This window comes from Paramisgurnus dabryanus, chromosome 5 (genome assembly GCF_030506205.2).
Source record: "Paramisgurnus dabryanus chromosome 5, PD_genome_1.1, whole genome shotgun sequence".
NCBI lineage: Eukaryota > Metazoa > Chordata > Actinopteri > Cypriniformes > Cobitidae > Paramisgurnus > Paramisgurnus dabryanus.
The window spans coordinates 26,085,200-26,112,506 of record NC_133341.1 but is presented as its reverse complement, the minus strand read 5'-3'; the positions used below and the strand labels follow the sequence as shown (position 1 = coordinate 26,112,506).

The 27,307-nt window shown below is 35.8% G+C and overlaps 1 protein-coding gene across 2 annotated transcripts; it reads right to left on the bottom strand.

Moving 5' to 3' along the window:
- Positions 1-1,302: 1,302 nt before the first annotated feature.
- Positions 1,303-26,550, bottom strand: LOC135732530 (protein transport protein Sec24C). 2 transcript variants are annotated; one of them, XM_065250638.2, is made up of 22 exons: positions 25,547-26,550; positions 11,998-12,158; positions 11,278-11,563; positions 11,091-11,164; positions 10,734-10,802; positions 10,508-10,619; positions 9,769-9,896; positions 9,555-9,690; positions 8,658-8,761; positions 7,535-7,647; positions 7,167-7,358; positions 6,983-7,076; positions 6,777-6,881; positions 6,427-6,594; positions 5,659-5,755; positions 5,323-5,471; positions 5,002-5,140; positions 4,797-4,918; positions 4,145-4,324; positions 1,994-2,191; positions 1,777-1,866; positions 1,303-1,583 (listed from the first exon to the last, which is right to left on the bottom strand). In XM_065250638.2, the coding sequence occupies exons 3-22, from the start codon at positions 11,540-11,542 to the stop codon at positions 1,443-1,445; spliced, it is 2,676 nt and encodes an 891-aa protein (XP_065106710.2). In that variant the 5' UTR covers positions 11,543-11,563; positions 11,998-12,158; positions 25,547-26,550; the 3' UTR covers positions 1,303-1,442. The 2 variants fall into 2 exon arrangements, with proteins under 2 accessions (XP_065106710.2, XP_065106708.2); XM_065250636.2 differs by lacking the exon at positions 25,547-26,550 and having other exon boundaries at positions 11,998-12,239.
- Between the last annotated feature and the right edge of the window lie 757 nt (positions 26,551-27,307).

Sequence of the window (27,307 nt, the reverse complement as noted above, 5' to 3'; positions counted from 1 at the left end):
GAGCTGACAGCTGACTCGCGCGCCCCATCTATCGGCGTCGTGCGGTGTGGCGCGCGTGGGACGCGCTTACTGTTATTGTAACTCCAAATAGGGACAAACCGTGAGGCTATTTGTATTTCGACGAGATCTTACGTAATCGTAGTCGTTTCGTGTACAGCATGGTAATGTAAAAAAAATATATTCATACATATGCACATATGCATACATATAAAATGCGTGTTGTAGGCTCAGTATTTCAATGAGAGATATATATTATTGAATAATACATACTACAGCCTACTACAATATCCACAGTATACTATCAGATGGTCAGTCGTGACTGACCAATCGGAATAAAGTATCCCAGAAGCCGTTAAATAATAGAAATCTATCAAAGAATGTTATAATATCATAGTGGATCTTTTTATATATTTTACAAGGTAAATTATGTAAACAAAAATATTTTTATTAGGCTGTGATGTTGCCAAATATTCTTTACAATAACGTGCACTAAACATAATCATTATCTTGAATGATCAATTAAATTTATATATGATATCTTTTAATATGTATATTATTTTTAAGAAAAAATGTGCATGAAACATTCCGAGCAAATTGTTGACTATGATAATAAGTTTCACTGCGTGCTTATTGGGATGGGTTTTTTCCTCAGACATTCAATGGTTATAGACACCCTCTTATATTTGAACTCAGCCCAATGTCAACACCATTACCTCCAATTATACAAATTAGAGGTGGTATGACTCATTAGAAGTGATTATTGTTATCATTTGCCTCTCTATGTGGAGGAGGTGAACAACATGGTGGAAAGCAGATGAAGAATGCTGATGCAGGCAAATATTATTTTATTTATTTGTAATATTTCCACAATTTTGAATTAAAATATTTTTATAATACAAATGAAATGTTAAGTAAATGGCAGATTTGTAATATGCCTATTAAAATATCAGCACTCTTTTAATTAGACATTTAATACTGAGACAGAATTCAATTAAACTATTATTGCTTAAAACATTCACACACTGTCAGCAATGCCCAAAGTACAAATTATATATAAAGTACACAATTTATGACTCAGAACAAAAATATTCAATCATATTCAAAACCAAACACACTGAAATCATTGATCACGGAGTATTTTATGGGAATACTTGCAAGAATTTTGAGCCCTTGTATATTTAAATACTTATTGTGTTTTTTTCTTCTGCCGCCCAGTAGAGATCTTAAACTGTTTATTATATTTATAACTAATACGTTTTGATATTTTAAGTTTTTAAGTTTTCAAGAAATACAATTTTATTAAAAAAACCTTGCAGAATCTATACAAGATCTTGCTGTTGGTTGATATGTCTACAGGGCAGATGACAGGTAGACTGATCCTACAGTATAAAAAGAGCTCCACAAAGCCAATCAGGCCGCCTAGTGAGTATTAAAAGAGACCATTACACAATAAGACGCAATGAATTAACATGAAGGTGAAAAAGAAAGTCAGCATATGAAGCTCCACCGTTAGGACTCTTGTCCTCCACCAGGAGGTGCTGCGGAGAATCATCACAGCTGTCACCGTCCTTCACCATTTTAAGCTGTACATTGAGCAAAACACATTAAGAAAGAGATAAGAGACAATATGTTATACACTGCATAATGTTTAAACACCACACTTGGTCTCCAAAGCTTTATACAAAAGCGTTATCCAATCCTGCTAATTCTGTGTCCACATCCACATGTTAGATCCTAAATTATACATTTTGAAAATTAGGCGTATGAGACATTCACCTGCAGAGTAACAGCTGCCGAGGACTGCAGAGAGCATATGAGAGCTCTGGTGCTGATGGAGAGGAAGTTCTCAAGAACAGGCAGCTTGATCTACATAAACATAAGACATAAGTGAGACTAGAGAAATAGAAGTCATGTGCAGAACGTGGATGTGCATCAAAAAAGTGTGGAAAACAAGTGATCGAAGTTGTAAAAGCTCCAACTGGCCCTGTCTCACCTCGCCAGATGTGAGGTTGGAAAAGGAGTTGGTGTTGAAAAGCTGCAGGAGGGTGTGAGGAGGCACACGGCTGCCCACCCAAATAAGCATGGCCAGCGGGCAGTAGATCAGATAGAGACCCCCTGGATCTAGACTAGAGATCATGCATCGTACTGTTTCTTCTACTGATGGCATATTGGCATTACCGGCAGAGACAGGCTGTAAAGTATTAAACACATTGGCATCATTATGCCATAAGAAAAGCACACATCAAAGTTTAATTTTATAATTAAAGAGAACATATTATGGAAACAGGATAAAAAAAAACTTTTAAATAAATTGTCACACGCTAACTTTCACAATGCAAAGCTCTTTCACCAGACGTACCTGCAGCCGAAACCGCCTACTTTCATAATATATAGTAGGCGAGGCGAGTAGTATCCAAATTCATAGTATTTGAAATACAGTAGGCGAAAAGTTCTCAGATGACCTACGACTTCCGGCAAGATCCCAAAGTGTTAATTTAATGGATACTTTACTATACCATGAGCCTCCAGGAGAAATGTTATCCGACACAGAAGAAGGAGAGGCGTTGTTTTATTAAAAAATGTCCAAAAGCTGTAACACGGCTCTATTCAAATACATATATTAACTCTTCCCCGTCATTGACAAGTTATCCCCTCAATTAAGAGAAAAGGCTTCCCTGCCAATGAAGAGTTTTTACGGCAATGCCTATTCCCCGCTATTATCCACTAGGTGGCGCTCTTACCCAACTTATAAAACACTAAAGCATCCAGTCTGAATCTGATTGCTAATAAAATTATTTTACAAAAATGCTATTATCTCAGCCTTTTGCTCAAATTTTAGTATTTAAAAAAAACTCTACCCATTTAAGAGGTGATAAAAAGAGAACAAAATTTTCATAATAGAATGAAATGCAGAAAGCAGAAGGTCTGTTCTTTCATTTGATATCTTATTGTATGTTTACATATTTAAAGAAAAAAATTCTGGAAGGCATTAAACTTTTGTAAAAATCATAAAAAATACTGCCGCTGGCTGGCAACTTTAAAAAAAAAAAATGCTGGCGGGGAAAAAGACCCTGCTGTCCATTGTAGTTGAATTGGGCTTGTTTAATGTCTTTTCAGTTAATCACTAACTTATGATGATGTATGTCATGTGATTTAAAAACATGGTGAACGTAGTACATCCTAATTCATTCATACTATCCATATTTATACTAGTACCTACTGTTTAGTTGATGTGTAGGTACTTCATCTAATTGTGTACCTTCTGTCACAGTATGTGATTTCGGACAAAGCGAATGTATTGAAAGCAAGCTCCAAAAATAGGTCATCCCTCAAGAAAATTACAGTACAGTTAACTCATTCCCCGCCAGCCATTTTTTGAAAAGTTGCCCGCCAGAATTTTTTTTTTTTTTCACAAAAGTTTTACAAAAGGGTTTCCAGGAATATTTTCTTTTAAATTATATAAACATACAAATATATCAAATGAAAGAACAGACCCTCTGCTTTCAAACAAACAATAAACAAAAAAACAAATGGGAAAAAAACTTTCATCATATCTATATTTTTCTCTGCTTATAAACTCTTATATATGGCTATTTTTCTTTAAAAATATATTTTTTTAGCAAAAAGCTGAAATAATTGCATTTTTGTGAAGGAATTTTGTAAGAGATCAGATTCAGAATGATTATCAAAGCATACACAGAGTTTAAAATGAGTACATAACATTTTGGCTTCAGTTTTGCATAAATTGGGTAAGTGGATAATTGCGGTATTAACATAAAAATTCATCAATAACACGTTTTTTTTTAATGCAAATGTTTTGTCTTAATTTACAAGATAACTCGTCAATGGCGAGGAAAAACATTGTTACTATAAATTAACCACTGTTACCACAACATTGTCATGGTTTTGCAATAAAAATCAGTACGCCAAAAAAAACATCGTTGCTATTTTCAGATGAGATTAATATGAGCTCATCAACATAAGACTGCCCACACTTATACTTTAACTCTTGCTGTCCTACTTCTGCCCGGCCCTGATTTACTTTAAATTCTGCTGAGTGCATAACAATTTAACCATCAAGGAAAAATTATCATTATGGTGACACATGTGGATGAACAGAATGTTCTAGATGTCTGTTTCTCACCAAAGGCAAAATAAGTGGGTAGATCTGAGAAGCAATGCTCAGTGTGTCCATGGAGACAATGAGGCTGCGCAGTTGAAGACGTTGATGTACAGAGCTACGCAGCCCGGGCAGCAGCACCTCACTCTTGCGCAGACTGTTAATGTAGACAGGAAGTACTTTCAGAAACTGTGGTAACACCAGCTGAGAGAAAGAAAAGATGAAAGAATAACAATGAAGCTATATTCACCCAGAACTAAATGACTTGGATTCCCAGTTAACAAGTGCTGACTCCATTATCCAAATGAAATAGGATTCGCACAGAATGGCTGTGTCAGTAATGTTAACTGCACTTGAATAGCCATTGGACATTTCTAATATAGCTAATGGAAACATTTGCTGAAACTCATTGAAGTAAAATGAATCGAGGTTAGACTGTCAGTCACTTCCAAAGAGTTTGGATTTTTTAAGTGCAAAACTAAAATGACATGAAATTGAGCACTTAAAATGAAATGGACTGAAATTGGCTTGATTTTTGTTTAGACCCAGACAGAATCTGATGATTTTTCCAACATTTTATGCACTAATTGGAAAAAATGGGATTCTGTGAAAAGATTTTAAAAGATGAAATAACAGAATAGATACAATTCAGAAGAAGAGAAGTCCTTCAACTGACCTGTCCTGGGGACGCAGATGTAGTACAGTTGTGTTTCCTAAAGGAGGCTAACATCTCAGTAACTTCTGTTTGTAAATCTTCACGCAAGGACTGCAGAGGACTCTCCAATGCTAATGTATACACTGACTCATACAAGAGGAAAAGAGAAAGAAACGGTCACCTTAAAATCTTTCATTTATTGCTAACCATTGCATGTGTATCATACTTTTTTTGCAGTAAAATGTAAGAAGAGTCTCAGCCTGGCTGCTTCTAAAGGTGTCGAGCAGCTGATGGGAACAAGGCAGAGTAACGGTGTGTATCCGCCTTCTGTTCTCACCGGAGGAGGTACTGTATGACAAAACAAACTACAAAGACACAGTAAGAAATGTGATGGAATAATCAAAACACAGAAAATACTTCTTTATCAAAATAATTTGTTATATTTATTATTCTCAAATAAATATAATTTATAACTTGTGACTCATGATAATTATTATTGCTTAAGCATAATTATGATCATTTATATCATAACATGCATTTATCAAACCTGTATGGCTACACCCCTCGTCTCATCTAAAGATTTGTTATGAGTGAACTCAAATGCCATAGCTGTGCGCCAATCAAGCGCTGCCATGGCAACACGGCTGGAGTCAGGACCGGCGATGAAGGCGCCATAGCAACCAGATACACGCATCTCTGCAAAGACACAGCGATAGAGCTGTTACAGTAGTATCCCCAGCGGCTATTTATAAATAACATCTGGCATTTATGCAATAACTGTTATTCATGTTGCAGTCAGCACAATTATCCATTCCTAGTACACATGCAGACTATAGTTTTTTCTGTATGTGTTTCATCTTCTAAGAGATGCTCCTTTAATTACCTTTACTGACAAAGACTTTCAGCTGAGCTTTGAAGGCCATTTGCATGTTTACACATCTGCTTAGATCAGCTTGGAAGTGTTGCCGTTCCATCTCCGACTGCAAAAACATTAAGAAATGATACAGTGAACACTTTGGAAAATATTTTAGCAAATAAATAAATAAATATATAAATACACAAAAGTTCACAAAATACCTTCCAGGAAAATTTTCTTCTAAAAATATATAAACATACAAATATATCAAATGGAAGAATAGAAAAAAAAACGTTTCATCCTATCTATATTTTTTTTCTCTGCTTATAAATTCTTAAATATGGGTATTTTTCTTTAAAAATATTTTTTTTTTTAGCAAAAAGCTGAAATAATTGCATTTTTGTGAGGAATTTTAGAATTTTGTTAGAGATAAGATTGAGAACGATTATAAAACAAACAAGGAGTATAAAATTAATTTATCATATTTTGCTTCAGTTTTTTATGGGTCTAGTGGATAATCGCTGTATTACAGATAACCATAAAAACTCCTCAGGAACACTTTTTTTTCATGCAAATGTTTTCTCTTAATTGACGAGATAACTTGTCAATGGCGGGGAAAGAGTTAAATAAGGCTACCATGACTCATTATACCATTCCAGGCTAATTCTCGACCCACCTATGAGCTTGTTTTCTAAGTTCAAATCTACAGTATGTGGTTTTGAGTGCAATTGGGCTCCATGATTTTGATATACAATCATTCTAATAGTAGACTATGAAAGTGTAGTTGTGTATTACCTGCAGATTATTATAGCACATGAGCCGTCCCCCTGTGAGAAAGGGTATGTGTCCTGGCCAAGCTCCGCCCACTTCTTGATGAGAGAACACAAAGGTATGCACGCTGCATCCCTGATTGATGCACTCTTTAGCCAATGAGATGGAACAGTCTGGTGCTTGAAAGATGGACTGGTATGGAAACAACATTTTAAAAAAGATTAAGGTTTACGTAAAACAGAACAAAGTCGGATGAGAAGCAAAAGCTTACGTTAATAAAAACTTTATATTTTAAAAAGATACATTCTTTGAAAACACATTTTATTATAAGTATATTGCATTTATATTGTATACATTATGTACATTCAATTCACCTTCACTTTACTAGAATTAAAAAATCCAGGGGAGCTTTTTGGATCTGTGCTTTCAGTAAGAGGTGAAATATGAAAGATCAGTAACTTTCCTGGAGAGTCTGCAGCCTATTAAAATGAGATATAAGATATTTATAAAACAATATCCACTTAAAAAATTATTCCATTCTCCACCAATAGCTTGTGAAACAAGAACATGACATTCTTACCTGAAGAATCTTTAGTGCAGCACAAACTGGTAGATCTTGAGAGCTGGATCTTTCTTCTGGTTCGGGGTTAAAACATGCAATTTCCTGTAAAACTCTGCCCAAAAATGTCAGCATTAATGTCAGGTACATTTTGACCTTCATATTAATATGATTTTAGATAAGATAGAGGACCAAGTATCAGCACCTCTCAGCTATGTGTCTGCAGTCTTTCAGTGGCACCAAAAGACCGTCCATCACAGGAAGTTCAATCTCCTCACAGTCAGTGATGACCATCATGTGGGGACGGGATAGAGCTGGGCTCAGGTTATACAGGTGAATCCGGCTGTCATAGGTCATCAAACCAACTCGAAGATCTGACTGGTCAGCTCCTCCGGCCCTACATCAATGTTAATGTAAAAATTTTCCTTATTGGATTTAATTCAAGAATCAATCGGATTGTGAAAAATAGGTGCTCAGCTTGGGGAATTTTGATATGTATATTAATGTTCAGATATACATTAAGAGTTTGCATAGTAATGTATATGTGTGCTTGTCTGTGTTTATGTCCCTTACTCATGTAAAATCTGTAATTGGGAACAAATCTGCTGACATATGTGGTTTAGATGCCCCGTCCTCATCGCGCTGGCAGAAACATCTATCGCCAACAGCAACACAGCAGCATTGGCCTGGTTAAAAAATAAAGAATTTACAGCAAATAAATAAAATATCTCCAATATAAATTTTTAAAATAAAAAAAGTCTATTTATATACAAGTATAGACGGTTTCATCGGACGCAAGTATGTTGTCCCAGGTTACGTGTCTGGCCCTAAGTTAACTTATGGTCTGTGTTTGTTTACCAGCCTGGTTAGCGACTAAACTGACCTCTGGAAGAAATATCTTGATGGAAAAAATGTTGGGTAGGGGGGTTCTAAAGACGAGGGGAGATGGCAATCATTGACCACCGCTGTCCAATTGGCAGCCAGGAAAGGATTCAAGGATCTTTAGCTCACATTGTTTACATTCATTTTACACAGTATATCTCAGTGTAGTAGTTGATATGTTTAAACTATGATTTGAACTAAGGTAATTTACTTGTTATTTATTTTGCCTGTTATCAGAAATAATCTACCCTGTCATTATTGATTCTTTCTTTGCGGAAGTCTTCCTGAAGTTAAAGGGACACTCCCCTTTTTTTTTTTTTTTTGAAAATTTGGGATTTCATTTTCCAGCTCCCGTAGAGTTAATCATTAGATTTTTACCGTTTTGGAATCCATTCAGCTGATCTCCAGGTCTGGCGATACCACTTTTTGCATAGCTTAGCATAATTCATTGAATCTGATTAGACCATTAGCATCGCGCATTGGTTATTTTTGAGTGCGTTGCTAATGGTCTAATCAGATTCAATGGATTATGCTAAGCTATGCTAAAAGTGGTTGCGCCAGACCCAGAGATCAGCTGAATGGATTCCAAAATGGTAAAAATCAAATGTTTAACTCTATGGGAGCTGGAAAATGAGCATATTTAAAAAAAAAATGTGGCCACAAATGCCATTTGTTGCTGCTAAAACCGTCTATAAATGTACAAAACATTGCCAATGAGGGAATAATGTTTCTATCCAATTTGATAAAGCACAATAACACAAAAAATGTAACAGAGAAGAAGTGAAATTTAAAACTATTTCATGCCAATCCTAACCGTCTGTTTCTCCTGAATTTCATATGAACCGAAACTGAGCTCAGGTTTTCTTTCCAAGTCGACACGGCGACCCTGACTGGTGGGCTGATAGGACTGCCACGGCACTACAAGACAGAAAAGTTAGTTTTAAACAGAAAGACTGACATGGTTTCAAGGTGACTTGTGCTGTGTATACACCAGAAGCGAATGTAACTATTTTCGAGAGATTATATACAAAGTCAGTGCAAAGACGTGAATAGATGCAAACTCGCACAGGGCATGCCAATGACACAAATCGGACGGCGCAATTGCCCAGACATGCGCTATTCGCCTCAAACACGTCTTCTGCACACTTTAAAGATATTCAACTAAAGCTGAAAATTTACATGACGCAAAAAAGTTAAATCCCACGAGTAATCTAGAGCGAGGAGCGTGATGCCTTGCTTTTGGTGTGTATACGGCATAAGGGTTTGTTAAAGAGATAGCCAAAATTTTGTGTCATTGCACATAATGTTGTCAAGTTGTTCCGAACTCGAGATACATGTAACTAAATTTCTTTGTTCGGGTGAATATAAATGAAGATATTTTGAAGAATGTTTTTAACCAAACAGATCTGGGGCACCATTGACTTCCATAGTATGAAAAATAATACTATAGAAGTGAATGGTGCCTCAGATATGTTTAATAATTATTATTTTTTTAAATATCTTAATTTGTATATTGCAGAACAAATAAATGTATACAAGTTTGGAACAACGTGAGGGTTAGTTAATGATCACAGGATTATTGTTTTTTTTTTTGTGAACTATCCCTTTAAGTAAAAAAAGTTGCTTGCGGTGTGAATAGCCAAACAGATCTGTTTTAATAAACAATCCTAAAGATTGGATTTATATGCAGTGTGAATGAAGCCTAACTGACCGTCATTAAGTTTGTCGCAGAACGGACAGTAGAATCTTTGCCCACAGTCCTGCCAGATCATAGCGGGGCTCATAAAAGCCCCGCAGTGTCTGCATCCCTTAATGCAATCCCCTTCTTCACAAACAGGCACAGCAGGCTGCAGAAAACATTCATATAACATTTTTAAATGAAACATTTAGATTATTCAAACCAGACACATTTCCTCTCTAAATACCTCTCCTCTCTCAGCTGTTGCCAGAGGACAAACAGTTGCACCCAGAGGCAGGTGGCTCTTTTGAGCTGATTGCGCATCTACAGGGAAGATATAGGACGTGCAGCGGAGAAATCTAGGTGTGGCATTACCTGAAAAGCACAGTGAGCAACAAAAAAAAAGTGTGTAAACAGTTTAATGTCAATCTTGTCGATTGAGACAAAGCTCAAACATGTGAAACACAAACAGTATTTTTTTATTATCAACAAGAGACCATAAAATAAATAAATAAATATAGATGTATACAAATAGCAAAAGCTGCATTATATTCATCTTCACATATAACAGTATGTCCAATTATAATAGGTTCATATTTATATTCATATTATATATAATAAATAAATTGTTATTAATTTATCATATAAAATATTTATTTGAAAAATAAAACCGGACAATAGAGGTGTAATGGAAATTTAAAGCAATTTTGGTCCCATTCTCCTCCATCACACCACCCCTTAAAGTGCTGCAGTATTTATGATACTGCCAACAACTTTTGTTTATAATGATTTCTGTTTTTTGCAGACAGGAGCAGCTTGTCAATATTTCATTACCTTTGTGTGTCTGTCTCCATCATTGTCTGAGAGCCGGTTAAAGTCAATATAATTACTCAGTACAACAAAACCAGGTGCAGCACATTTATATTTCATGTGAAACCGAGAATGAACTTGGCAGCAGTGGCTAAACTTGGCAGCGGTTAGGGTACCTCTGTCCTCCAGGGTGCATCGTGTTGAGGAGAGAGGGGGAACGGAGGATTTGGACTTGGAAACAAACACGTTCCCTTCCCACTGTTCCCTGTCCTCTTTGATCACCTGCACCTGTACATTTCAACAGGACACGGACATTAAGACAATGCAACACACAGTCATATAAAAATGGTCCTGTTGGAAACACCCGTGTTTATCCGAAATGTAGAGGTACAGTTTCTTTACCACACTGGGTAGAAGCCGAGGATCCAGACCGTATCGAGAGTCCGACTTGGAATTTGATGTAGGACTCGTCTAACAAAAATAAGGAAAAAACAGTAAAATTTAAGGATCAAGTGTGAACACACACTGAAGAAATTTGTCTTGTGATAGTAGCTCTCGCTACACAGAAATATGACACAAAAAATGTGTATAAGTAAAAATAAAATATTTTAAAAATATAAATTAATGTATTTAATAAAATGGTACACCAAAGGTACAGTACAGGTAACTATTGTCTGTAATATCAGTAAGCTATTATACAGTAAATTACAGCAAGTGGGAGCCTTGTTAACATTGGGTTAAGTACTGCAATTGTCTTACTGGTAATGAGTAGCTTCCCTGTGGCATTTCCTGAGCCTTCATATTTGAAAGATCAGGAGCAGGGTTAAATACACCTGCGACGGGAGAATAATAAGCATATTAAAATGTTATGAATGCCTTCCAATAAATAGATAAAAACCAATATTGTGCATACAGGATTTCGTGTCATGTTATGCGTTATGCTAACCCTGGTAGCTTTGCTGTGAGATGTCCCAGTACAGCGACTGAGGCCAACCACCTGAGCAGGTTATAGGTGTGTTAGTCATCGGAGCCGAGCTCACTTCTGTGCTCTGATGTGTTGGGTTCAAATATGGGTATAGATTTGATGGAGGCGGACAGCTTGCATTAGGTTTCCAGCTGGCTGGAGAAATGCCCGAGGTCATGTGGTTTTCTCCAGCCCATGACTGCGGTGCTGGATGTGTATAGCTTGTATTTACTGCTGGACCATCCATTGTACATCTTCTTCAACCTAGCTGTATAATTAGACAACATGCAGAGCAATACAATTGTATACCTGCTGAAAAAACAATATCATTCTATTGGTTTCAATAAATGGTTTTCATAAAAACCAATACAAAATTATTTCATGTTGTGTGTTTTCAGTTTTATTTTAGTAACGATGTTCTCTTTATTCCCATCCATAATCAACAAAATACCGATACCATTATAAACATTATATTTTATTACATAACCATTAGAATTTATGTAATGACTGTTAGGGATAACCCAAGATTAAGGTAGAAATGTCATCTTAGCGTGGCTTATATTCTGTACATATACGAGCATACGGTGCATAATGATCAGCTGATCGTTCGCATCACACCCGGCATGCTACACGCGCTCCTTTATTTATTTACGGCTTGCTAGGGCTATACATTTGTTTTCAAATAAAATAGTTCAAATTTACCATACGATGTTGCATGTCGGTTGATGTGAGATGCTTTTGTCGTCCTGTTAAATGAATTAAGAGATGGGTGATGTTATTAATAAGGGAGCTCCTGCCTGTGTCGCGTCTCTCCACCGTCACCGTTACGTCTTCTGTTTCCTCACAGCTCAGATGTCAGAAATCTGAAACATACAGACACAAAATAAATGTACATTTGAATATTTTAAATGGGCTACTATCCTGTCTGGCTTCCGTACAGGTTCGTTTACGTAATGCACGTAAACATACGTACCACATACGCATTAGCGAAAAATGACCTCAAGGTGGCAGCACAGCATAATGAACGGCTTTCGTCAACAGGATTGGTGTTCAGCCAAACATGAAAATTCTCTCATACCGTAAAGCCATCCAAGATGTATCGAATAGATATGTTTATGAGAGAATGTTTATGAGAGAAAACAATTGTTATTTATATGTTGTTTAGCATGTATTTAGCGATTGATATGTCACGAAGGCCTAGTATCCATGGAAACATACCGATCTTAAGTGGGGGTACATTGATTACCTGTGCAGGTAATTTTTTAAAGATATGTATTACAAAATTAAAATCACATTTGCACAATTAATAATTTTTTTTTAATTTAACCTGCTACATTATTTTATTGCATTTTGACCCAGAAGTACGATTCATGAAGTTAAGACATCTCAACATCGGTCTGTACACTCTCAGAAAAATGTATAAAAGCTGTCATGCAGACTCGTGCGGCAGTACCTTTTAAAAAATTAAGCCTTTGCACCTAAAAAGTGCGTAAAAATATCTGAAAGGTACATGTTGGTACTACATATACCTTGTCATGTACCTAAATGGTACATAAAAGGGTACCGTCCCAGTAAGCTTTATTCCTTTTTCAGAATGGCAAATTTGATATAACAAATTATCTATATGGTATTATGAGCTAAAACTTCACATATGTACTCTGGGGACACTAAAGATTTATTTTACATCTTAAAAAAGTCTTGTGAAATGTCCTCTTTAATGTGCACGCTAAGGCCTACAGGTGGGAGCACAAACAACAAAGTGCATATCATAATACAGGGTTTCCCAAAATGGGGTGTGCGAATCCCGACTGGTTCACGAGGGAATTGCAGGGGGTAGTAAGTTGATGAAAAACAATTATAAAAACTTAATTCATAAAATTTTTAGTAATAATAATTTTATTCAAAAATATGAATAAAACCCTAACTAAAAAAAACGATATTTTATTTGTTTCATCTGCATGCCATGTGACCATTACACAATACTACAATATATATATATAAAAAAACAAATTCATGCAAAATGTACAGATATTTTTTACAGTAAATAAAAGAATACATTTAATAAAAGACAATTACATGGTACAAAGGTAAAAAAAGTTTTTCAAGGTAAACAGGCAAATTTGCTATTGAATTATAAAAATATATACTTAAAATCTCAAGGAGGGAACTTCAAGTAAATAATTTAGATGAAGGGGGTTCAGCCCACAAAAAGGTCTGAAAACCGCTGTCATAATAAATAGGACAGACAACCTTGATAAAATTTTACTCAATGTCACCTTGAAAAGAAGTATAAAAAATAAATAAATTAATAAACAGAATGAAAACCCGAGATAACTTGAAAAAAAACAGGAAGGTTGGTAGAGAGGTGGGAGGCGGTAGTTAATATTTAATCCACTCTTCTGCATGCCCTCCAGTCCAGAGATGTAATATTCATGAGGTCAAAAGGCCTGAAGGCTACGCTCTGACTTCAACTACGTAACACGTTCAGATGTGCACTGAACACACATAAAAACGCTGCAGCCAAATACACCATAAAAGTACACTATTAACAAAAAACAGCCCTCTATCCTAAACATTTGGCTATACTGCACTCAATAAGAACTTTGAGTCCTCATTTCTCATTGTTATTATAAAACCAATCTGAACCCTGTGCTAACCTCAGCCACTTACTGGCAGAACACACGCTATAACCCCCAGGAAAAGTGACCAGCATGGTCCTTATAGTTTTATTACAGCACTTAACCCCCCCACCCACTATTACAGAAAGCATTTTTGTGAGTGAGGTTATTTACTCCATGCTGTCCTCTTCACACACGCTGTTCTGAAAGAAGAGAATGAGTTTAAACTTCCTATGGTGCGCAAATGTCACATGATTGACTGTCATTACTAAAGCACATGGTGTACATCTTGACCATTACTGATGTAAATCTTTTAACAACAGAAAATTAGTGTACCTTTAATGGAACAAGAACTGCTGATGGTTTACCCGTTATCTTCTCGATTCGGAAAGTATGTATCTTAATTATAGCTTTGTTCCAAAAACCTGCTGCTTTGCTTCATATATAGGCAACATCCGTCTAAAGCAGCATCCTAATGGAAATGCAACATCATGCTGTGACTGATTTGAAAAGCTGTATGCAGGCAACAACCACATTACTGTTCACTCATACGAAGCACATGAGAGACTCAAATACAATTACAAGTTAGCTATTTTTTTACCCTTAACTGCAAGATAATACTCCAAAAACACACATACAGAAAACATAAAGCATCCAACATACAGCGGGGAAAATAAGTATTTGACACATCAGCATTTTTTATCCATAAGGGGATTTCTAAGTGGGCTATTGACACAACATTTCCACCAGATGTAGCCATCAAGCCAAATATTGAAATGCCATATTGCACCTTGTTATCTTCATGTGTTCAATACTTATTCCCTGTGTCATTTCACTTTAATTATTATGACTCAACTTGTATACTTAAATGTTCTGATTTCTTTGTATGAATTCAATATTTGGCTTGATGGCTACATCTGGTGGAAATTTTGTGTCACTTAGAAATCCCCTTATGGATAAAAATGCTGATGTGACAAACACTTATTTTCCCTGCTTTATATTGGGTGAACTTGTCAACTGTCTGGAATATCTCCACTTAATTCGGGAAAAAGTGTTTCGGAATGACATGAGGGTTAAAAAAAACAATGACCGAATTGTTCACATTTATATGTAAATTTTTTACTTGAACCGTGTAAGTGATTAGGCTTTTATTAAATGATTCAAGTGCTCTAGAGAGTAGAGTACGAGTGCTCACCAGGCGACTAAGAGCCCACTTTATGATATCATTGAAATAAAGGTCATAACTGTAAGTAGAGCTGCCACTCTTTCCTGAATGAAATTGTGCTGTTTATTTGGCGCCAGGGTGAGGGCTGTGTGTTGTGAGAGCTGTCTGGTTAGAGACACACACACAGTACGACAGATGCACCTAACAAACAACAGCTTTTACCACGAGGGACCAGGCCACCAGGCAGGAGCGGACAGACCTGACAATTAACTGAAACAAAAAACAGACAATGCAAGCAGAATGCACCGAGATAGGATAAAGAGATGTTTTTGCTAAGAAAACATAAGCCAGAAAGGAAAATGTATATGTAAACATGAAACACATAGGTGCACAAGCGCGCACATCAAACGTGCACACATGCAAACACGTTTTCAAAAGGCTCAGTCTTCACACGTTCGTACGTGTGATGACAGAAACGCAGACTCCCAGCTGACTGTGGTGCTTGACAACGGCACAAAGCTCCATCCCAAGAGACCTCAATCTGCATGTAACCTGGTGCTCTCTGAACTTTCTCATTACCTAAAGCAGGGAAGCCCATCAGTCTGAGCTCAATAGAGTCTTTACATTAAAAAAGTGTTTTAAGAAAGCAGGTCTCTTATTGACTAGTTTAGTTATATGTTTCCCTTGGGTTTGTGCTTGTTTACTTATGAAATTGACAATAATGATAAAGAACATAATAACACTTCATACTTTATTTAATTAGACAGCAACACTTTACAATAAGATTGTATTTGTTAACAGTAGTTCATGCTTTAGCTTATATTAATAACAATGAACAATAGTTCTACAGCTTTTCTTACCCATAGTTTGTGTTCATTTTTATTACTCATAGTTTGTGCTCATACATTTTTATATACAATTTAATATATCTATATTGGCATTACAATAACAAACATTATATATTTTATATGTATTAGTTTATATGTAGTTTTATATATATACGTGACAAAGCCACGCCAAACTGTGAAAAATAACGTGTGACAATTTGACGGAAATTGTCGGAAAATGTGAGATCAGGTTACCTCACAAAATACGTGAAATAGTCACGCATTATTTTGCTCAGTTTTGCGTGGCATTGTCACGTAACACACATTTCTTTTCCGTGTCAGTTTTTTACCTATTGGTTATTAAATTGTATTTCCTATTTTCTGACAATTGTCGCTTCGGTTTGGGGTTAGAACAACTTTCCATTACATAAAATGACATCCTTACCCAAATCCAACTCTAACCCTAACGTCAGGCGACAATGGTTTAAAAAGCATACGAAAAAATAAACCAATACTTAAAGTGACATTCTAATGCAAACAGCAAATCTTACCCCAAACTGAAGCGACAATTTTTTTAAAAAACAGTTGAGTAACCAATATGTGAAACTAACACGGCAAAGAAATGTGTGGCACGGGCACGTAAAATAGTGGAAATATGTGACAATGCCATGCAAAACTGAGCAAAATAATGCGTGACTATTTCATGGAAATTTGTGAGATCAGATTGTAGCACCTTACTTTTTTTTCTTTCAATTTATATTTCTGTTTTTCTCCCTACTCCCTACGTTTCACCTTTTGCTGCTATGACACTCAAATTTTGGGGATTAATGAAGTATTATCTTATCTTATTAATATATTACTAATTGTTAGTTCACTAATGTTTACAAATACAAAAGGATCTTTAAGAGTTACATTATTAGTTAGACTTCCACTAAGTAGTGGAAGACCAGCCTGACCTCAAATTAATTTGTAAGTATTTTACGAATTGGACAATTCGTATGAATTTGTATAAAGCAAATCATACAAAAATGTATGATTATCATAAAAAATTATAATGAAACCCCACCCCAACCCTAATGTCACAGGGGGAAAAGAAAATCATACAAAAGTGTATAAATGTGGCCATATGAATTAAACACCTCGTAAAATATCAATATAATGTCACGGGAAGACAAATGAAAGTTGCATGACAAAGCAATAGCTTTGTAAGGTAAAAACTGAACAGTTTCGCTTTTAACCATAAAAAACTATGTAACGTAAAAATGTAATGCAAAAAACAGCAACTACAGTAAATAGTGCACTTTGATTTACAATGGATTGACTGCCTTAAATCTCCATGACAAGTAAAACTTTTGCATTGAATAGATTTGTATAAATAGTACCGTATAACTTTCACCTGTGAGGAGATCAAATCAGGTAGGAGTCAGAGCAAATCTGGGTCAAGGATAAATCTATGGTTTCAAAAGCAGGCACACAAACATGTTCACTCTTTTTCTCCTCCAGAGGACACCAAGAAGACAACAACCCACAAAATAGCCAACACAATGCCCTTCTAGCAGTTATTACCTGATGAGACATTCAACATCAAATAGATTTTTTAAACATATAGACTTCAACACAATTAAGATGATGCTCTATATATGAATATGACATTTTTCATATTCTTAAGACATATTCTTACATCTTTAAACACCCATGCACCTATGTCTCTATAATCTTAAGGTCTCTAGATTTGGCTCTGGTCCCTCTTTAAATGTCTCTGGGAAAATAGCACACTAAACAAACTGCAACATGTAAATTATTACTCATGACTGCAGAACAAACAGTAAAAAATAGGTTACCCTACGAAGTTAAGTACTTACAGTAAATCTGAAGCTTTCAAAAGCATTAAATATTTAATTATATGTTTGTATGCAGTAGTTTTATATTTGCAATTAGATTTAATTCAAACAAAGCGGAGGTGGCAGGTGAACAGCTATAAAGCATCACTGGGCACGTGTCATTAAATATAAGATTCCTACTCTAGGTCAGTTACAGTTTACATCTCATTCTGAATCTGGGTCTCTCTCTCTCTCTCTCTCTCTCTCTTTCTCTCTCTCTCTTTCCATTCTACAGTACAAGGTCTTATGTTGGAAAATGATTGCATGATTTACTCTCCTCTGAGCTAATCTTCAAGGGAAGGGTGGCATTCGTGACACATGCTTATGTTTTCTTATCGAAACTAGACCATCTCTTTCTATCTTAGGCTGTCTGTATTTATTAAATATACACAGACACACACACACACACACACACACACACACACACACACACACACACACACACACACACACACACACACACACACACACACACACACACACACACACACACACACACACACACACACACACACACACACACACACACACACACACACACACACACACACACACACACACATACACACAAACACTCACTCAAGCTGTGGATAGTTTATGTGGTTGCCAGGGATTTCTTTAAACCTTTGAAGGTTGGCAGAGAGAATTTATGATTTGGTGACTTGGGGATTAGCATTAACATTTTAACCGCAACATTTTTGGGAAGTTGCGTAGCTTCTAAGAAAAAAACCCCACATGCATACACATGTAAAGTAGAGATTTAATGAAGCATTCTGTTGCTCAGTTGGATTTAAAGGGGACATTTCAAAATACTTTTTTAAGATATCAAATAAATCTTTGGTGTCCCCATAGAACATATGTGAAGTTTTAGCTTACAGTTTTTTTCGATTGCTAAACGCCAGTGGGCACAACTGGAGTCACATGTGCAAAACTCTAACTACAGTCTGCACAGCAGCAGTTCATGTGGACCAAACTCTAGTTCATTTTTCATTGCTTGAACACAGTTTTCAAAACTCTACACACTTATCCCATGACTTTAAACACAACCTGCACAACACTGTGAATTTACAGCACTTTGTTCAAATGCTAACACACTGCTGTCAAAACTGTGAACCACACATTCAAAACACAATTGATTTCAGTCTTGTGCCTTTCAAACACTGCTGATTGCAATTTCATATAAATATAAATTCCAATTTCATATATATATATTTCATATATATAAAATATTACCTTTCATATAAATATGATGTGTATATATATATATATATATATATATATATATATATATATGTAGAGCTCAGAAAAACTAATTTTGGAAATGGAACAAGGAAGGCGGGTTCGTGGAGGGAGAAGGGTGGCATGTAGTGGCCTGATGCTAGAGAGCTAGAGAGAATTATAAAAAAATATTTCATATATGAATTACAGTATGTACTTTTAGTTTCTACCTTTTTTTCTCATTACTGTAATTCCATAAATTACTCCAGACTATTGAAGCAAACTGCTAATTTTCATTTATCTTAAAGAATTGTTCTGTTCTAAAAATAAATCATGTGATAAATCAATAAATAAATAATTATTTGAAGAAAACATTACTTTGTATGAAGTCACTGAAATTGTTCAATCTGTAAAGATAAAAAGTTTGTATTTTGTGTATTGGTGTTTGATGTTAGTGTTTTTTCTCTCAGTGTATTGTGAGTGACAGTGTGTGTTATCTCATTGAGGGTTGTGTTTAGTGTTTGGCTGCACTGAGCTGTTCTGAGTCATGTGTTTAGAGTTGTGTTGCTTGAAGTGAGTTTTGCAGGTGATATGTACAGTTTAGCTCAGGTGACTTTTGGTATTGCAGACTGTAGTTAGAGTTTTGCACATGTAGCTCCAGTTGTGTGCACTGTCGTTTAGCAATCGAAAAAAACTGTAAATAATAGCCCAGGTAATTATTTATAACATTTTAAAATTGCCACTTTGTAGGTGTGAGCAAAAATGTGCTGTTTTTTGGGTGTGTCCTTTTAAATGCAAATGAGCTGATCTCTGCACTAAATGGCAGTGCCGTGGTTGGATAGTGCAGATTAAGGGGCAGTATTATCCCCTTCTGACATCACAAGAGGAGCTAAATTTCAATTACGTATTTTTTCACATGCTTCCAGAGAATGGTTTACCAAAACTTAGTTACTTGGTTGTTCTTTATCACATTTTCTAGGTTGATAGAAGCACTGGGGACCCAATTATACCACTTAAAGGGGACAGAGAATGAAAAACCATTTTTTCCTTGTCTTTGTTGAATAATGGTAGTCTACCCACATTCACAAACATACAAAAAGTGCTAGACATGCTAAACATCTCAGTCTCATAGAAATTTCTCTTTTAGAAATGTCAGCCAGAAAACGGCCCAATCTGAAAAACTGATGCTTATGACATCACAGGCATCTAACTGCCCCTCCACTTTAAAATAATTGGCTACATTTTTTGAGTGGCAGCAAAGTCAGCCAATCAGTAATGAGATTGCAAGTTAAGCCAGTAGGGGGAGCCAAATAGGTGCAAAACCACTTGTTTAAAATCCCCCACCCTAATAGAGCTATCTGAGAGAGGTTTTTAGGAAGGTTCTAAGGCATTACAGACCCAAACAAAAAAAAATTGTCTACATGTCACATCACAGAACAAGGACAAATACTCCGTTCAATCATTCTATGTCACCTTTAAGCATGGAAAAAAGTCAGAATTTCATAATATGTGTGCACAATATATATATATATTTTGTGTTCATCAGAAAAAAGAAATTCCTACAGGTTTAGAACAACATGAGGATAAGAAAATAATGACAGAATTAATATTTTTGTATGAACTTTTTTACACCTTAATGCTACATATTATGACCTTTTTAAGAGTACTGACTTAGTGACAGCTTTTGTACCTTTAGTCTGACAGTGAACATTTAATGCACTTTAAATAGTTTTAGATAAGTCTCTACCAAATATAAAAGAAAATATAAATGCTGAATAATAAAGCAACAAATACTCATACACAAAATATGGACATACGCTACAAACAGGCACCCTTTAACGGGATTGTAGCACAGCATGCTAAATCTAATCCTGTCTTCTCCTTTACACACACACCTTCACACATTTTCCCAGTAGACCTGGTCCCGTGTGGGGCCAGGTCCTTGTAGGAGCCCCAAAATGACGTCCATGAGAGGTCTTGGAGATTCAGTGTGAAGTTCAAAGCTCAAAAGTAACCACAGAAACTGAGAGGACTCTCTCGGTTCAAGAAAAACACTGACAGTCTACTAACTGAATCTGAAGGAGTGAGATGATTAATGAAAGCTTGTTAGAAATCAGATGAATAAGTTGAGGAATGACGCCTATTAGCATTACACAGTCGGGCTCTTTACAAGTCCCTTACTCATTCATGACTCCAAGTTTTTTTTGGCATGGTTAATAAAAAAATTTGCATTGCCAAAGCATTAGTAACATTATACTGTATACAGCAATGGCCAAAAGTGATGCAAGTTTCAACAACTGACATCTTCGCTCTTAATTCAAGTATTGGTAACGCTTTAGATTACAGCCCGGAAAGTACTGGGTAAGTACAGGGAATTTACAGCGTATGTTTCTGTAATTATAGTTTACTTATGAAGTACGTACGTGTAATTATAAGGGAACAATTTATAATATTTGGGGAATAAAAGGGTAACATCCAGGAAAAATACAAATAATATATGCAGTAAAGTACTGCGTTAGTACAGCGAATTTACAGCATACATTTCTGTAATTATAGTGTACTTATAAAGTACATACGTGTAATTTTAAGGGAACAATTTATAATATTTTCGGAACAAAGGGGTAACAAGTGCCACTTTAATTTACAGCCCGCAGATGTTGTATTTACTCTTTAACTACGTGAAACAAGGGGGTAACAAGTGCCACTTTAATTTACAGCCCACAGATGTTGTATTTACTCTTTAACTACGTGAAACAAGGGGGTAACAAGTGCCACTTTAATTTACAGCCCGCAGATGTTGTATTTACTCTTTAACTATGTGAAACAAGGGGGTAACAAGTGCCACTTTAATTTACAGCCCGCAGATGTTGTATTTACTCTGTAACTACGTGAAACAAGGGGGTAACAAGTGCCACTTTAATTTACAGCCCACAGATGTTGTATTTACTCTGTAACTACGTGAAACAAGGGGGTAACAAGTGCCACTTTAATTTACAGCTCGCAGATGTTGTATTTACTCTGTAACGACGTGAAACAAGGGGGTAACAAGTGCCACTTTAATTTACAGCCCGCAGATGTTGTATTTACTCTGTAACTACGTGAAACAAGGGGTTAACAAGTGCCACTTTAATCTACAGCCCACAGATTCTGTACTTACTCCTACTACGTGAAACAAGGGGGTAAAATTTTTTGACTTAGACTGTAACAACACAAAACAATGGTATATTTACACAGTAACTACAGAAAATACACTCTTAGAAAGGATGTGTTAATTTTTTACACATCTTTGTGTGTTAAGTTTTTAAAACATTATGTGTAATTTTAACACATTATGTGTCATTTTGTGTTAAAATATCACACAAGTTGTGTTAAAAGTAACACAAAATGTGTTGTTTCCATTATAACACAGAGATGGGTGGATTCTGGGACAACGCATTTAGTGTGTTGTCCCAGAATCAACACTAATGTGTTGTTTTTAACACATCCGTTCTAAGAGTGTAGTTCTAGTTTTGCTTGCTTTGTTTTCACCATAGTTGCCTTGCCTATTTTTAATTTTGCTTGATGACCCAACAAATTCCTGTACTCTTTTTCTTTCTTAAGGTAAGTAACCTTTATTGAATATTCTAAATAAATTGTATTGTATAGCATAAACACATTAACTGAATTTCAAGTTTTGTTGTTTAGTAATCTAAAATACTTACAGCATATATTATTTGTATTTTTCCTGGATGTTACCCCTTTGTTCCCCAAATATTATAAATTGTTCCCTTATAATTACACGTACGTACTTCATAAGTTTACTATAATTACAGAAACATACGCTGTAAATTCGCTGTATTTATGCAGTACTTTCCGGGCTGTAATCTAAAGCGTTACCCAAGTATTTTGTCAAAGAGTACTTAAACCCTAACCCAACTTTTTTTAGTAAATGATCTGTAAGAATGGGGCTTTATTAGTGCTGTTCATTGATTTGAGTAACTTTTTTGACATTTGGGTATAAAGTGTTTCAATGCTACAATATATGGTGTAAATACGTCTGAGTGCTGCCCTCTTCAGGTTGAACGGTGGCTACTGCAGTTGAATTTTCCTGTTGGATATTGCGGTACCACATGATTAAGCGGTACAATGTGACGTAAGCAGGTTCAAGCTCACCACGACCTTGTTACGGTCTCACCACACCCTTGGTACGAGCTCAGTTCGTCCCCTCTATCTCCGTTGGGGTCTGCCCACTTTTCTTGCATTTTTCAAATATTGCTAGTGGGTGGAGTCAGGCTCTGAACGCAGTGTTGGGGGTAATGCATTACAAGTAATGTGCATTACGTAATAATATTACTTTTCTGAAGTAACGAGTAAAGTAACGTATTAATTTTAAATGTACACATTTTGAGTAATTTTTGAGTTACTTTTTGAAAAAGTAATGCAAGTTTCTTTTTTAGTTTAATTAATTTGATTACAAAAATTATGTACTTAATTAAACTAAACGTAGTCACATTATGCACTCTATTCATCCATGCCTGTGTGGAAACCGTTTGAGTCAGAAACTGAGATGGCAGGCCAGAGCTCAACATTTTTGTGATGAAATATGCAATTTCTGAATGCAGAACTTTTCAGTCATAAAAAACACCTGCAAGGCCTGAAAGAGATCAAGCCTCAGCCAAGAAAAAGTAACGCAAAAGTAACTAAAAGTAACTTTTTATTTTTTTTAAATTAAAAAAGTTACTTTTTTGTGAGTAACTTAATATTGTAATGCATTACTTTTAAAAGTAACTTTCCCCAACACTGCTGACGAGGGGTTTAGTTACTCTTTAAAGCTGCATTAATAATTTGGAATGCATGTTTCATTTGTGTGTTCGGAGTATAAACTGAAGCTCAGGTTTAAAAGGCATTAAAATGACACACAACAAGTATGTGCATAGTATATAAGATAGCCTAGGAACACCACTACAAAAGAAAATTAATAAATATTAATAACAGATTACACAATTATAGTCATTGTATGCAAATTGTGAGCATTTTGTTTTTCTACAAATGTTTTGTATATTTAAGTAAAATCCAGATTTATGGAAAGTATTTTTGAACTTTTTTTAATTAATTAATTAAATTATAAAATAATTAATTAAATTATAAAATAAAAAATAAAAATCGCAAAATATGTCCCAAATTTGAAAATGAAATGCTTAAATAAAAATTAAAACATTATATTAAATTATTTCATTTTTATTTTTTTTAACGTGATGAAGCATCATTCCGGCCAAATTGAAAAATTAAATTAAATTGATGATTTGACAGTTTTAATTTTATGTTCTGTTTTTCTTTTTCATTTTTGTGTTAATTTTCGTGTTCATTTTTATTTTCAACTTGTATGCAAATTCAATATTAATCAGTGGGTGGGGCAACTTGCTTAAAAAAAGGGGATTGGCTGAAGCAGTGTTGCCAACTCAGTGACTGTGTTGCTTGCCAACTTAGCGACCTTATTGCTACATCTAGCGACTTTTAGACCCATTTAGCCAAACTTAGCGACTGTTTGGATGAATCTTAGCTTCACATCTGCAGATAGGCTACTGTGTCGATTGTACTGGCCAACGAGTGCCGGGTGGCGCTGTCACGGTGAAATGTGTGTCTACCCTCGAAAATTAAAACGAAAATGAAAAAGAAAAACAGAACATAAAATTAAAACTGAACTTTACATTTTAATTTTGTCCCTATTATTGCTTAGGCATGAATAAAAAGCCTTTCAAAAAATTTTTTTACAGATTCCTTTTCAAGCTTGCCTTTTTATTTTAATATTGTCAGTCTTGACTCAAGATTATATTGAAAATGAAATGTCAAATCATCAATTTAATTTAATTTTTCAATTTGGCCGAAATGGTGCTTCATCACGTTAAAAATGAAAATGAAATAATTTAATATAATGTTTTAATTTTTATTTTAGCATTTCATTTTCAAATTTGGGACATATTTTGCAATTTTTTATTTTAATTTATAATTTAATTAATTATTTTATAATTTAATTAATTAATTAAAAAAAAGTCCAAAAATACCTTCCATACAGATTCCCTAACACTTTTGTTCTCAAACTTTTAGGTGTGTGCCCCCACCCCCCTTGTATACAGTGCATCCCTTCGTGCCCCCCCCCCCCAAAGAAATGTTATGACATTAAACTCTAGTTTGCCTTTTTGGCAGAGATTTTGTCATGTCTTACAATAGACCTCATACTTTGATGGTTTAATCTAACCCGAGAAGGGCATTAAAAGCAAATATTGTACAAATCCCCCAAAACAACTCGTTTGGCCATTCAGCACATACATTTTTATGCAAATTCACATAATTGAAAATAATAAAAATGGTTTCCTAATTATAAAACAGTTTTTAAGCATTTTTCACAAAACAATTTTGTACATGTTGCAGGAAAGAAAAAAGAAAAGAAAGAAAAAAGAAAGAGAGCATTATTGTGTGTGTGTGTGTGTGTGTGTGTGTGTGTGTGTGTGTTTGTGTGTGTATCTGGCAGAAATGATGTCATTGAGAGATTGTTGCATGTATCACCTTTCCTTGCTACAGCCCACAAATAGAAGCAAGGGGAAAGCGCAAAGCTCCGGGCCACATCTGATTGAGGTGATGCCGTCTGAGTTGTGGTAATTGTCCAGCGCCCCTGCAGTGCCCTCACGCCGGCCCCAGTGACAAAGCAGCGAAACACACGCTCTTCTCTCCATCCAAATGACATTTTTCCTCCTGAGAGGGGGACGGGAGACTCTCACACATACAAGGTAATTAGTCACAGCCGCACACAGGTGCACGAGTGTACCTCCCTCATCCAACCCAACCTGTTCTTTCCACTTTAAATTCTACCACATGCAACGGAAACCACACAAATAATAATAAAACGTCCAGTTAAAGAAGTCTAATAAAAGCCTTTACTATTCGATGCACTCTTACAGAAACTATTAGACTTTTGCTATTAGCTTATCGTCCATTGATTGCCCATGGGCTCATTCATTTAAGGGCCAGCTTTGGGCACCTGCCTGCAACTTGATGCAATAACAACCTCAGCGTGGTGCTCTCTAGAGAAAATAGCACTTCAGGTTTACAAACACTATTGCTGTCTCTATAACCCCTTCATCCTCACCACGGCTACAGTGGTAATGAAATCTTCCTCACCTGGTATACATCAATCTTGGAATGCAAAAATGCGTGCAGTTTGGAAAGTAAGGGTGATGTCAAGGTGATTTCTACAGTGGTATTTGTGTGGATGGATGGAGAGACATTTTTTATTGATCCCTGAAGGGAAATTATGCAATCAAACCGTGACTGTGCTAGACAAAACCTGGAATGCAACGCCATCGCATGCATAATGCAAAATCTGAATGCATTATCTGGTAATGTTGTTGGGTCTATAAATGGGTTCTGCCATTGTTTTTATTTGGAGTAACTATTTTTATTAAGGGTCGATATGCACTCAGTATGGAAGGGGGAAATTATTTGCTCATTTAATTTCACTTTTGTTCATTCACTGTGCACGTTTTGATTCATACAAGCTGTGTACATACACTCACCTAAAGGATTATTAGGAACACCATACTAATACAGTATTGGACCCCTTTTCACCTTCAGAACTGCCTTAATTCTATGTGGCATTGATTCTACAAGGTGCTGAAAGCATTCTTTAAAAAATGTTGGCACATATTGATAGGATAACACCTTGCAGTTGATAGAGATTTGTGGGATGCACATCCAGGCCATGAAGCTCCCATTCCACCACATCCCAAAGATGCTCTGTTGGGTTGAGATCTGGTGACTGTGGGGGCCATTTTAGTACAGTGAACTCATTGTCATTTTCAAAAAAACGAATTTGAAATTATTCAAGCTTTGTGACATGGTTATCCTGCTGGAAGTAGCCATCAGAGGATGGGTACAGGGTGGTCATAAAGGGATGGACATGGTCAGAAACAATGCTCAGGTGGGCCGTGGCATTTACGCAAAATTCTGACTCTACCATCTGAATGTCTCAACAGAAATCGAGACTCATCAGACCATGCAACATTTTTCCAGTCTTCAACTGTCCAATTTTGGTGACCTCATGCAAATTGTAGCCTCTTTTTCCTATTTGTAGTGGAGATGAGTGGTACCCGGTGGGGTCTTCTGCTGTTGTAGCCCATCCGCCTCAAGATTGTGCGTGTTGTGGCTTCACAAATGCTTTGCTGCATACCTCGGTTGTAACGAGTGGTTATTTCAGTCAAAGTTGCTCTTCTATCAGCTTGAATCAGTCGGCCCATTCTCCTCTGACCTCTAGCATCAACAAGGCATTTT